This window comes from Melanostigma gelatinosum (assembly GCF_949748355.1).
Source record: "Melanostigma gelatinosum genome assembly, chromosome: 21".
Classification (NCBI taxonomy): domain Eukaryota; kingdom Metazoa; phylum Chordata; class Actinopteri; order Perciformes; family Zoarcidae; genus Melanostigma; species Melanostigma gelatinosum.
The window spans coordinates 4,950,985-4,963,504 of record NC_136654.1 but is presented as its reverse complement, the minus strand read 5'-3'; the positions used below and the strand labels follow the sequence as shown (position 1 = coordinate 4,963,504).

The window sequence follows — 12,520 nt, the reverse complement described above, 5'->3', positions numbered from 1 at the left end:
CGTAAATATATACATGTATTTACTCAGAAATAAATTATGTTTATTAAAGTATACTTGATGTTTAAATAAATAAGTACCTAACATTAACATGGTCTCCAAAGCGTCACTGAAAGGCAATATTGCTTTCGGTAAAATAGCATAAAATACCAACAAGACCCCCGTTAGGATTCAATCAATGTCCTGAGTGCTGATAACAAGGCCCATCATGCAGGTTACATTCAGTTAAAGGAACGAAACTATAATTTAGAAAGAGTTTAATGTGCAGCTTGTACAAAATGAAAGCTGTGTGTGGAAGAGGGTTGCTTTCAAACAAGGAAACGATCTGAGTGAAGTGTGCTAACTTGCATTACTTTGCCCCAAGTCACCTGCAGTATTGGGTGCAAATTGCCCGCTTTCTGAAGGTTCACACTGAAAAAATGTTGCCCTTCACGACATATTTTAACAGTCGACGTCAATATTTTTAAATCTGTAACTCTATCAATTTAAAAATATATATATTTCACTCAGTAAATTCCATGGGGGCCCTGGCATTCCAGAAACCTCGGGAGGAGTCTGCAGTTTATCTGACACTCTTCATCTCCAGCCTATCAGCTGCCTTCTCCTCCAGGGAGGGGGGGGCCTTGAGACCTTTATTAAAAAGACGCGCAGGCATACACAGTATTCAGAATACTTTCCCGCTTTATCTTCTCTGTCAAGTCTGAACTTGAATTGAACAAGAGCTGCCATGGTGACGTGGACTGACAAGGAGCGCGCTGCCATTGTCGGCATCTTTGCCGCCCTGGACTATGAGGACGCCGGTCCCAAGGCACTGAGCAGGTACGGAAGACTCCTGAATTGAATCTGTTAAATTCATTGAAATAAAAATTTAAAAAGTACAGAAACATTGTTAATCCACAATAATCATTTCGGACCTCCACTGCTCTCACCCTACAGGTGTCTGATCGTCTACCCCTGGACTAAGAGATACTTCGGGGCCTTCGGTAACCTCACCAATGCCGCGGCCATTATTGGCAACCCGAAAATCGCGGCCCACGGTGTCAAGGTGCTACACGGGCTGGACCTGGCTCTGCAGCACATGGACAACATCAAGGAGACGTATGCCGATCTGAGCATCCTGCACTCTGAGACGCTGCACGTCGACCCCGACAACTTCAAGGTAAAGTTTCTCTCACTTTACGGTCAGTTCAAGCACTTAAAAGATGCATGGACTCCTTTGACTTCAGTGATCGTTTTACCTCCGTACAGTTGCTGGCTGACTGCCTGACCATCGTCGTCGCCGCGAAAATGGGACACGCCTTCACTCCAGACGCGCAGCACGCCTTCCAGAAGTTCATGTCCGTGGTGGTGTCCGCTCTGGGAAAGCAGTACTGCTAAACCCAGCAGCATATAGCTTCCGCACCTGGACACCACCAAAAAAAGATCTGACGTTTGGTTACATGCCACTTGTCTCTCCAATAATGAAATAAAGTCACGCTGAAGCAAAGTTGAATTATCGTCCCTGTCTTTTCTTTCGTGGGTGCGTATAGTTACGCATAGCCATCTCGCCATCTTATCACGCCGAATACTGATTGAATAGAAGCAAAGGCAACATTACAGACGCCGAGAAGAACTTGCCAGAATAAAAAAAACAATCCACATTATTCAAACAAACACATAAATCGAGTTGATGATACTCTATAATAATGTGGTAACACTTTCTAATAAAGATAGGAATGCTATAGTGGATGAATTACTGCGGGATGTATCAAATAAAAAATGATAAAGTCACCATGTATATGTGATTATTTAACATTTAATCAATTAAGGAATGTTAATTCACAGTTACTTCAAACATGAATTGATATACACCAAATTAGCAGTTACATAATGCATGCACTTTCTCTTTCCTGCTTTTCTGAAAGCAGAACAACACATATTCTCATAGAAATATCAAAGCTATGCTATATTTTGGAGGTGGCAGAAATTGTTTATTAGTTTATAGAAAACTGTTTATTTCAGCACCAGGGACAGCTCCATATTTACTGAAGAAGGCACTTTTAGCACCATATAACTCAGCAATCATTTTTTAAGGTGAAACAATTTGGACCAGATGACTTCTGTCATTTTGACCTTCTTAATTTGTACTTGATCAACGGATGTTAATTCACCTCACATGTTTTCACAATGACTACTTGCATTGCAGCTTTCTCACAGTTTTAAGATTTTACATTTACATTGCTGCTGTTATATTTAGATTTTCAAAAACTGTTACTGAAGAAAGAAATGGCAAAAAAAACCGGCCATCATTAATTCAACTTTATTTTTGCGACAATTGTCAACAACATTGCCCGACTTGAAAAATAAAAAGGCTTAATGTAGATAATACACATTTGCTAGTGAATATACACATCAGACATGCTATATTTACATGTTCATTGATGTAATAAGGACAGCACAATTATAATAAATAAATACATCAGTAGGTGAACTGATACAACAATCCTGATTGTACATCAGCATGTCTGGCAAACAGCCTCTTGACCATCAGCCAGATTATACCTTGATCTTGTCGTCATGGGTTTCTATTGGTCAGTGAGGAGCGTTGACGTATACCATCATGGATGGTGATAATATTAAATGAGTAAACTGGGAACTGATTGTAAAAAGTAACTGATAAGGTACGCAGACAGAGTTTGACTTATCCACCAAACTGGACCCACATTCCGACAGCAGAGACAACAAGAGATAACATAACCTGAAGGTAAAGAATGACCTCTTTATTAAATTATACAAATTGACAAACCACTTACTAGAGTGTGGAGCGGTAAATAAATAAATAAAAACCAGACTCAAAAATAATTCATTAAATTTTTTATAATTTTTGTATTGTTTCGGAATTTTGCAAGTGCTTTCATGATTACAAGTGTCAGGCCTTTTTCACAGCAGACATTTTGACCATATGGTACCATTCTAATTTGTGTCACAGTCACTCCACTCAGCCAACATGTGCAACACCAGGGCCACATAAATGGAACAGGGCCACAATTGATGTCATCAATTGCACCTGTGTTTACCCTGCAATGGCATGTCAAGATGGCTGCTTTGAGAAGACACTTTATTTATCGTATGCTTTGAAAATGGGCAGCAGTATATCATTTCCAATGAATGCGCAAAATCATGCAATGTCCTATGAGACTTTATATGGTAATACAACACAACAGGAAAAGGTGTTAATTGCACATTTTATTGTGCTACACATCAATACATATTTCGTATAGCATCATAAATGGTTCATATACGTGGCTGCGTCTCATCTGTACTTCTCGGCAAGTACGGCTGCGAAAGCTGACAGGTACTTGTCCATTGCTGCGTGTGCAACCGGTGTGAAGTCGTCCCTCATGTGACAGGCCAGGGCGACGAGCATACAGTGTGAGAAGAGCTGCGGAGAAGGTAAGGGCTTGTTAGTGACGACAGACTGAATGCTGATTCCATGCTGGGGTTACAGTGAGCTACATCCAATTTAATTTTTGCAGTTTTCAACAGCTGCTCCTGCTGACCTCAGTTTGATCTGACTTGAGATGACGTCACTTTCAAACCACTGAAAACTCAACACCACATACTGTGATCACACATTTCAAGAGGAATGTAACTAAGTACATTTACTCAAGTGCTGCACTCAAGTTGAGGACAAATTTGACATACTTTTCATGTCATGCCACTTTACATTTCTACTTTAATACAATTCAGAGAGAAAATTGTACTTTTTACTCAACTACAATTATTTGAAAGCTTTAGTTAATACTCATACACATAATACAAGTACGTACATCAACTTTAAGTACATTTTCCTGATTATACTTAAATACTTTTATGCTAAATGGGGCATTTATTTTCCAATAAGTACTTTTACTTGTGTGATCCATCAGTAGAACTGATGTTGTTGCTCAGGCACCTTGAAGTTGGTCGGGTCTATCCGGAGCTGGTAGGCGTGCAGGGTTTGCAGAGGAGCCAGTGTGACGGTCAGCTGGCTGATGTCTTTGGCTCCCTCTGCTATGGCCAGAACAATCTTCTTCCCGTGAGAGAGCAGGTGAGCGGAGCGAGGGCTGATGTCGAGATGGGAAAAGTAGGTCTTGGTACCGGGATAAGAGGCAAACATCCTGCGGAGGGATTGGGAGTTTGGTCAGTGATGCACATTTGTAATTGAAACACAGAAAACAGTATCAATAATGATGAGTAAATATACATGGCGACTGATATGGGCCACTTCTTCATCATCATCATCATCATCATCATCATCATCATCATCATCATCATCATCATTGCTGTTAACTCACAGTCCACTCATTTGAACATTTCACCACTGATGAAGGATCTCGAGTTTGATGATTCAGCAAATTCAGACTAATGCATGTGTCAGGATTTACATGTTTATCAATTGTCAAACCAACAGTTGACAATCAATAATTGACCAATTCTTTGTGTCAAGTATACAGCTAATATCAATAACTTATTGGCATTTAATCATGGTTTATTATTGATGGTAATACACCATCAATTCAACACACGTTGATTAAGTCATTCACAAAAGAGATACAACGTTGTACTGTAGATTTACAGCGTTTGGTTATTTTTTGGAGTCATATGATGAAGAGCCAGGATGAATATATCTGTGGAACGTTCATAAACACACACCAGACCTTTGTGGCAGAGAGGTGAGTTACATCCAGTGGTGTATCCTAACTGTCCATCAAGCTAATATTTCGTAAGTAAATAATAATACTACTGCTAATAATAATAATAATAACAATACATGCATTTACTTTTATTTCTAGCACAGTTTATATTGAGGAAATGTGCACAACAGCGCAAGAACCCACCTAAGAAGCGCGTCTGCCCCAATATCTTCTGCCGCAGGAGTCAGTCCTCCCCATATTTCTGCAATGAGCTCTTTCTGCTCCGTTGAGAGCATCGCAGCGAGTGTGAGACGACTTTTTTTTACGCAGGTCACATTCACAGCAGGGGACAAACGTGTGCACGAAAAGGCGTTAGTCAACCATTTTATTTATCACCAAAAACGCAGAAACGAATGTTGAGTTCAGAAATCCTCTCGTGTGAATAAAACGTGGCGTGATGGTGAAGGTCTCCGCGGCTGTGTTGTTTTCCATGCTCCGTGTTATCGGGCAGCAGGCAGGGCAGGGTGGGGGCACCGCACCACTGCGCTATCTGCTGCTTCACGTGCGTTACGCGAAGACTTCTACCATAACAGTGATGCGCGTAAAGCGTCAACGTCCACCTGCTGTGAGGTTGTCTCACAATATGAGAAGGTTGAAGTGCTGTATCTGCTCCGGGGCTGCTTAACTACACTCTAAACAATTTCACCGTAAAATAACGGTAACTTACTGGCAGCAGGGACGCCAGTAATTTACTGTTTCTGTACGGTGACGCTTCCGTAATTTACTTTTGCAGTATCTTACTGTATACTGGATTACGGTATGTGGTAGTAGGATAACTGGGTTTCCCGGTGATTTTTTCGGTATATGCCAGAATGTTACCGTTTATTTACAAAGGGTAATACAACCCAATACTTTTGCATTTAATTGCCAACAAATAAGAGAATAACAATAGACATTCAATACATAATTGTTGCAGTTTAATACATGTTCTCAAGACAAATAATAAAGGGACATTTGTATTACATCACAAAATGTACTGCATGTTGAGAAGAAAACAAATAAAATCATAAAATCTTTAATGACCGGCTTAACTGAACTCATGAGGATAACCTCAGACCAGTAGTGCCGGATCGCAAATTGGCCGTTGGCATGCTGCTGTTGTTCAGTGGTATGTACCTATCCCAAGAGTGGTATGTTGTTCAGCGGTATGTACCTATCCCAAGAGTGGTATGTTGTTCAGCGGTATGTACCTATCCCAAGAGTGGAATGCTGCTGTTGTATGTACCTAGGGCACACCATGTGCCGTCTCTTGATGCATATGCACATTTAATGCAAACTGGTTTGTTTCACGAACAGTGATACAGTACATGTATTTTTTTGACTTTATTGACAAAGTAGCGCAACACAGCATCTTAAATAAAGGAATGCGCGATAAAATAATTGTCAGCGTTAATGAATTAATGCGTTAACGCAATAATACTTGCCCAGCCCGAATACATACATGTATATATATATACAATATACATCATACCACTGATATGAATGGCATACCACTCTGATTCAACGGCATAAGCCACTAATATGAACTTTCAAGCGGCACAGGAAACTGAGTGCCTTTGGAAAAGTACTGGCATACCACCCCAGGGATAGTTACATACCGCTTGTTAGAAAAAATTCTCCTCGACACCAAGTGTGAAATCAATAATCAGGAGATTTATTCTTGCAAGAAGGAGCAGTCATAGCAGACAGTAATGCGTCTCGTTGCTTGCTCAGAGATCTGTCTCTTAGTCTCTGTCTTTTACACACTGATAAACAAGCATCATAACAGGGTAATGTGAAGGTTTGAACTGGTTTGAACTAGTACTTCCTTATCTTCCTTTGAAACTAATTTCGATGGTGAGACTGAGTGCAGGTGTGTTATTTGTCTTCCAAGACATTCTGTGGATTGCAAGGTCACTGCTATAATGAAGCAGTTTCACTGTCTGATTTTCAGTGACCAAGCATCATGGAAAAGTATACGCATTATGCATATATCATTCTGTATTTTTCCAACAGGTTGAACAACAGTGGCACACCCCAGGGATAGGTACATACCGCTGAACCACAGGTGGCATACCATCGGCCACTACTCGATCTCGGCGTCACTCCCTCAGACACGTTATCTGAGATGTTACATTACAGTAATTTAGCAGACGCTTTCATCCAAAGCGACTTACATGTTAACAGTTCAATAATCATGAAGACAAAACAACACTGGGGACTTTGAATTCCGGGTGATAAGCTTAAGTTACCTCGGCTCCTCGGTTGATCTCCACATGGCTGTGCTCAGAAGGATGAACTGAAGCTGTTGTGTCCAGTCACGTTCAGGAGCAGTCGGCCACGTCTTGTCACTCAAAAACGATTTTTAGGCAATGAACAGTTTGAATAATAAAAAATATTCTATCGTCATTCCAGATACATTAACCGAAAATAGACAGTACGATGTAGATGGATTGTGATTCACTGAACTTGTATAGTGAAGTGTATTTCCACCACTTCACAGAAAGTACTGTATCATGCTGATAAATTACAGTCGTCTGCTGATATTGTTAATTGACTGTTAATTTACATGCGAGGGATGAATATTTAACTGTATGTTACAGTTATTATGAAATACTGTAAGATACCGTTGAAAATCCACCGTAAATTTCCAGCAATTCATTACAGTGTAAGTAGATGAAACTCAAGCTATAAATAAATTACATTTCTTATTTTCTCTCTAAATAGAGTTGCTACTTGCTTAGAGCTCCAACTGTTCCATGTGTATTTGTGTTTCCTGAAACTGCCTCATTCTAGATCATGACACGGTAATATGTGAAATGTGACTCAGAGGTTTCCCTGCCAAGTATATTTGACGTTGCAGGAGTCTTTTCAGATAAAGTCTTTCAGCTGCTGCTATCTGCAGCTCCATAAGCTGCTGGTCAAGGGACAGTGGGCGTGAAGCAGGCCTGCTTCAGATACCAGTGAGGGAACCTTGGAGACGCATTACCCAAAGGATACAACATGTGTCTTTTATTAATGCATTTTAGCAGAGTATAGGCCGAGTCAATAATGACTAAGCAACAAGTAGTAACAGATTTTTTTTTTTTAGACATATATATATAATTGTTTTTATACCAACAGTAGTGCTTATTTCCCAGAAATATTACAATTCACTATATTATCACATACCAAATGCAAAGCTGGCCCCTGGGGCTTAAATACAATACATGAAAACACAAAATAGAACTTTAAAAAAAAGTCCTCTTCATTCTGGACTGGACAAACGGGAGGGATATCTTAAAATGGATGATATATGTAAGCTTTTCTACATCTGTGCATTGCCCTCATTATTTATGGGGTTATTTATGGGGCTTTTGCAGACAGCATAGATAGATAGATGGATATTTGAATCATTCCCAGGGGGACATTTCAACGTTACAGCAGCAAAGATAAACTTCAGCAAACGAAGCAACAGAGTAAAAATATTAAGTATGAGTATGAGTAGAATATATTAAATATAACAAAATAAAATAATAAAAATACAATGAAATATATAGAATAGTGTTGAATTAACTAACTTGGTAAAAAAACAAGTAGTGTAAAGATCATCCAACAGCAAACAACCACAGTATAGCAGTGTGTAGTCATGATGGGTTGGCTGGAGGTGATATATTGTACAGTCTAATAGCAAAAGGCAGGAATGATCTCCTGTATCTTTCGTTGCGACAGCGGAGCTCGAGCAGTCTGTTGGAGATAGTGCCCCGCCTGCTCCGCTGTCCCTGCAGTAGGTCGTGGAGAGGGTGGTCCGGGTTATCCAATATGGATAATAGTTTCTCCAGTATCCTCCTCTTCACCACCGTTTCCAGATCGTCTTGTTTGTAGCCAGTGATGGAGCCGGCATTGTCAATCAGTTTTTCAAGGTTTTTGGTGTCTCTGAGTTTAGTGCCGCTCCCCCAGCAGACTATGGGCAAGTACAGTGCACTCGCCACAACAGACTGGTAGAACATCTCCAACATCTCGCTGCACACGTTGAAGGATCGAAGTTTCCTCAAGAAGAAGAGTCGACTCATCCCCTCCTTGTACACAGCGTTGTCGTTGGCCTTCCAGTTCAGTCTGTTGTCAATGGAGACACCCAGGTACTTGTACTCCTCCACCATCTCCACCTCTTTTCCCAGAACTCTCAGCGGTTGTGGAGGCTTCTTCTTCCTCCTGAAGTCGACCACCATCTCTCTGGTCTTGTCCATGTTCAGAATCAGCTGATTTCTACGGGCCCACTCTACAAAGCCATTCACTACTGCCCTGTACTTCTTCTCCCGTCCGTACCTTATAAACCCGACCACTGCAGAGTCATCAGCGAACTTCTGCAGATGGCATGACCCAGAGTTGTACTGGAAGTCAGTGGTGTACAAGGTAAACAGGAAGCGAGACAGAAGCGAGACCTGTGGGGGTCCAGTATTACTGACCACCGTATCAGACAGCACACGGCCCAGTCGGACAAACTGTGGTCTGCCTGTGAGGTAGTCAGTGATCCAGGAGACGGTGGACGCGTTAACCCCCATCACCCGCAGCTTCTCACTCAGCAGCACTGGTTGGATGGTGTTGAATGCACTGGAGAAATTAAAGAAAGTGATTCTCACAGAGCCACCAGCTCCATTAAGGTGCGACTTAGCTTGTTGCAGCAGGTAGATGATGGCGTCGTCCTCTCCCACATGAGGCTGGTATGCAAATTGCAGAGGGTCCAGTGAGGATTTCACCTGCAGTCGGAGGTGGGCCAAGACCAGCCTCTCCAGCACCTTCATCACATGTGATGTGAGGGCAACTGGTCGGTAGTCATTGAGGCCAGATGGGGTCGTCTGCTTTGGTACAGGAACCAGGCACGACGTCTTCCACAGCACCGGGACTTTCTTCTGCCTCAGACTCAGGTTGAAGAGGTGTTGCAGGACACCAGACAGCTGGATGGCGCAGGTCTTCAGGACCCTGGGGCTGATGCCATCAGGTCCTGGATCCTTGCCTTGGTAGAGTCTCTCCAGCTGTTCCCTAACCTGGTCAGTCGTCACAGAGAGGGGGGGGAGGGTTGTCATGGTGTCAGTGGTGGAAGAGCCCTCTGATGTTGAGGGCTCTGTGCCCATGCTGCCCATGAGGTGTGTGGAGACAGATGAGGGCTGTGAACTAAACCTATTGAAGTAACAGTTTAGTTCGTTTGCCCTCTCCAGGGAGCCCCCTGGTTGGCTCCCTCCAACCTTGAAGCCGGTTATCTGCTTCATCCCGGTCCACACCTCCCTCACGTTGTTCTGCTGGAGTTTGGCCTCCAGCTTCCTCCTGTAAGAGTCCTTGCACTCCCTGACCTTCACCTTCAGGTCACGCTGGACTCTCCTGCGCTCGTCCCTGTCCCCAGATCTGAAAGCGTCTTTCTTCTTATTAAGAAGAGCTTTCAGGTCTCTGGTGATCCATGGCTTGTTGTTGGGGAAGCAGCATACTGTCCAGGATGGAATGGTGGCTTGTTCACAGGATTTTATGTATTCTGTGATGCAGTCCGTCATGCTGTTGATGTCCTCCCCATGTGGTCCACACAGCTCATCCCAATCCGTTGACTCAAAGCGGGCCTGCAGGGCGTCATTATTCTCCTGAGACCACTCCCCCACAGTCCTGGTGGTCACAGGCAGCCTCTGCACCAGAGGAACATACCTGGGTGTCAACAGGATCAGGTTGTGATCGGCGCTGCCAAGGGGGGGGAGGGCAGTGGCACTGTATGCATCCTCTGCATTAGCATACAGAAGGTCCAGAGTTTCAGTTTTCCTTGTGTGGCAGTCAACATACTGCTGAAAATTTGGCAGGTCTATATCCAGATTGGTGCGATTAAAGTCTCCAGTAATTGCCACAAATGCATCAGGATGTTGACTCAGCAGTCCAGACACAGTGGAGTGGATGGTGTCCATTGCTGTCACAGCTTTAGCTCTTGGTTGGACGTACACAATAACAACAATGGCGGACGAGAATTCCCTCGGCAAATAATATGGACGCATCCCCACGGCTAACAGTTGAATGTCCCGCGTACATAAGCGTTTCTTCACACACACGTGGTCGGGATGGCACCACCTCTCGTTCACATACATTGCAATCCCACCACCTCTCTTCTTACCGCTCAGTACAACGTCTCTGTCCGCCCGAACAGTCTTGAAGCCGGGCACCGATGCTTTGTCGTCCGGGTGGCCCGTGTGCAGCCATGTCTCCGTGAAACACATGACGCTACATTTACGGATGTCCCTCTTGGTCTTTACCAGCTCACCGAGCGCGTCCATATTTTTTACCAAAGACCTCACGTTCCCCATTAGGATCGCCGGTATCGAAGGTTTGTATTTCCTCCTCTTCGCCCTCCGTTTAGCTCCAGATGTGCAGCCCCGGTGTCTTCTCCGCAGGTCCGTCGGGATCTCAGGCCTGGCGCCTGGAGCCCCATTCATTGTGTGTGGCTCTCCGTTACACAGAGGGAGAAAAGTAACAGCAAACCACGAGAAAAGTTGAGAAAAAGTTACGGTCCGACTCCGTTGTCTGACTAAACCTAACGTCAAGGAAAACAAAAAACAAAACGAAGAGAGGAAAGAGTGAAAAAAGACACACCCATGAAGCTGGTGCAACAGGTTGCCGCTGGCACGGCGCCATCTAGGTTTCTTCGGACAGAGGGTTGTCTAAGGACGCCTGTGCAACAAGACAATAGTAAAAGGTGGGCGAGAGAGGGTAGTCACTGCCAGGTTATCACGTAGGAACCTCACATCACCTGAGGTCAAGGTTTTTTCTTATCACTTGTGTTTACTATATAATCTCACAGATTAACCCAATTATTCAGTCAACTTGCTGAATGTCTGTCTATGAATACTGACAGATGTATCTGGGTGATCATTAGGTTTGATGTGTTGTCAATTCGCCTTACCTGCTTCAGGTAAAACCTGTTCCAGGTGAGGCTTGAATTCACAACCTCGGCATCACTCTGCAAGTTAATGAGCGCACATTTTTCAGTTTACTATCTGGATTAAACCCACGCAAGGAAGCAACAATTCAGTTGATTAACATGATAAAAGCATCATGCATTAGAGCTACTGCATTGCATTGGGCAGGTTTGCACTCAAAACCTGTAGACTTGTTGGATCTGATACGTTCACTATTTAGATTGTGTTGGTTGAGTCTTGCGATCAGTGTCTTTTACCTGAGTCAGCCATCAATGTAAAACTTATCAGCCACAGGTGACGTCAACCCAGTGAAACACTGACCATGACTGGTGAGGAACTGAAGCCAGCTCCTGCTATCATCCCAGCAACAGATCAGTCGCAGAAGCATCAACAGCATCTCCTGCTGGCATCCAGGTGTAAACTGAACAAGTATTCCCCCCCCCTCCTCTTTACATGAGCAGAATGGCAGTGAACCACAAGAAACGGCCATATTCATGAATCACATTTGAAACTAACCCCACCTCTGTACTTTGTCATTGATAATACTTTCATTACTCCACAAGGTGGAGCTATGAGGTCAAAAATATTGGGTCCTTGCCCAAGGACACGTCGACGTGCAACTGCAGCGGAGCCGGGGATCGAACCGCCGATTGAAGAAGAAACCATTTTTATTGTCATATATACATTTACACATACACGAAATTTGACCCATCCCTGTATGGGAGCAGTGGTCTGCCATTGATTGGCGCCCGGGGAGCCGGGGGTTCAGTGTTTTGCTCAGGTACACTTCGACACGTGACAGTCGGGGATCGAACCGTTGACCTTTCGGTTCCCAGACGACCCTCTTAACCCAGTGAGCCACGGTCGCCCCGAAGGACGACTCTGCTCTCCACTAAGCCACAGTCG

The 12,520-nt window shown here is 43.5% G+C and overlaps 2 protein-coding genes across 2 annotated transcripts; one reads left to right on the top strand and one right to left on the bottom strand.

Annotated features, from left to right (window-relative positions):
• Nucleotides 1–655: 655 nt before the first annotated feature.
• Nucleotides 656–1,489, top strand: LOC306795260 (hemoglobin subunit beta-2). Its single transcript, XM_079293719.1, has 3 exons — nt 656–816; nt 934–1,156; nt 1,246–1,489. The coding sequence occupies exons 1-3, from the start codon at nt 725–727 to the stop codon at nt 1,372–1,374; spliced, it is 444 nt and encodes a 147-aa protein (XP_079149845.1). The 5' UTR covers nt 656–724; the 3' UTR covers nt 1,375–1,489.
• A 1,068-nt stretch (nt 1,490–2,557) lies between these two features.
• On the bottom strand, nt 2,558–5,221 carry hbae4 (hemoglobin alpha embryonic-4). The gene is made up of 3 exons (XM_079293790.1): nt 4,857–5,221; nt 3,932–4,136; nt 2,558–3,418 (listed from the first exon to the last, which is right to left on the bottom strand). The coding sequence occupies exons 1-3, from the start codon at nt 4,946–4,948 to the stop codon at nt 3,290–3,292; spliced, it is 426 nt and encodes a 141-aa protein (XP_079149916.1). The 5' UTR covers nt 4,949–5,221; the 3' UTR covers nt 2,558–3,289.
• Nucleotides 5,222–12,520: the final 7,299 nt, after the last annotated feature.

Coding starts and splice junctions, on each gene's coding strand:
- LOC306795260 (XM_079293719.1), top strand. CDS start 725: ATGGTGACGTGGACTGACAAGGAGCGCGCTGCCATTGTCGGCATCTTT. Junction 817..933: donor GGTCCCAAGGCACTGAGCAG/GTACGGAAGACT, acceptor CTCACCCTACAG/GTGTCTGATCGTCTACCCCT. Junction 1,157..1,245: donor TCGACCCCGACAACTTCAAG/GTAAAGTTTCTC, acceptor ACCTCCGTACAG/TTGCTGGCTGACTGCCTGAC.
- hbae4 (XM_079293790.1), bottom strand. CDS start 4,948: ATGCTCTCAACGGAGCAGAAAGAGCTCATTGCAGAAATATGGGGAGGA. Junction 4,137..4,856: donor GGGGCAGACGCGCTTCTTAG/GTGGGTTCTTGC, acceptor ATCCCTCCGCAG/GATGTTTGCCTCTTATCCCG. Junction 3,419..3,931: donor TAGACCCGACCAACTTCAAG/GTGCCTGAGCAA, acceptor CCTTCTCCGCAG/CTCTTCTCACACTGTATGCT.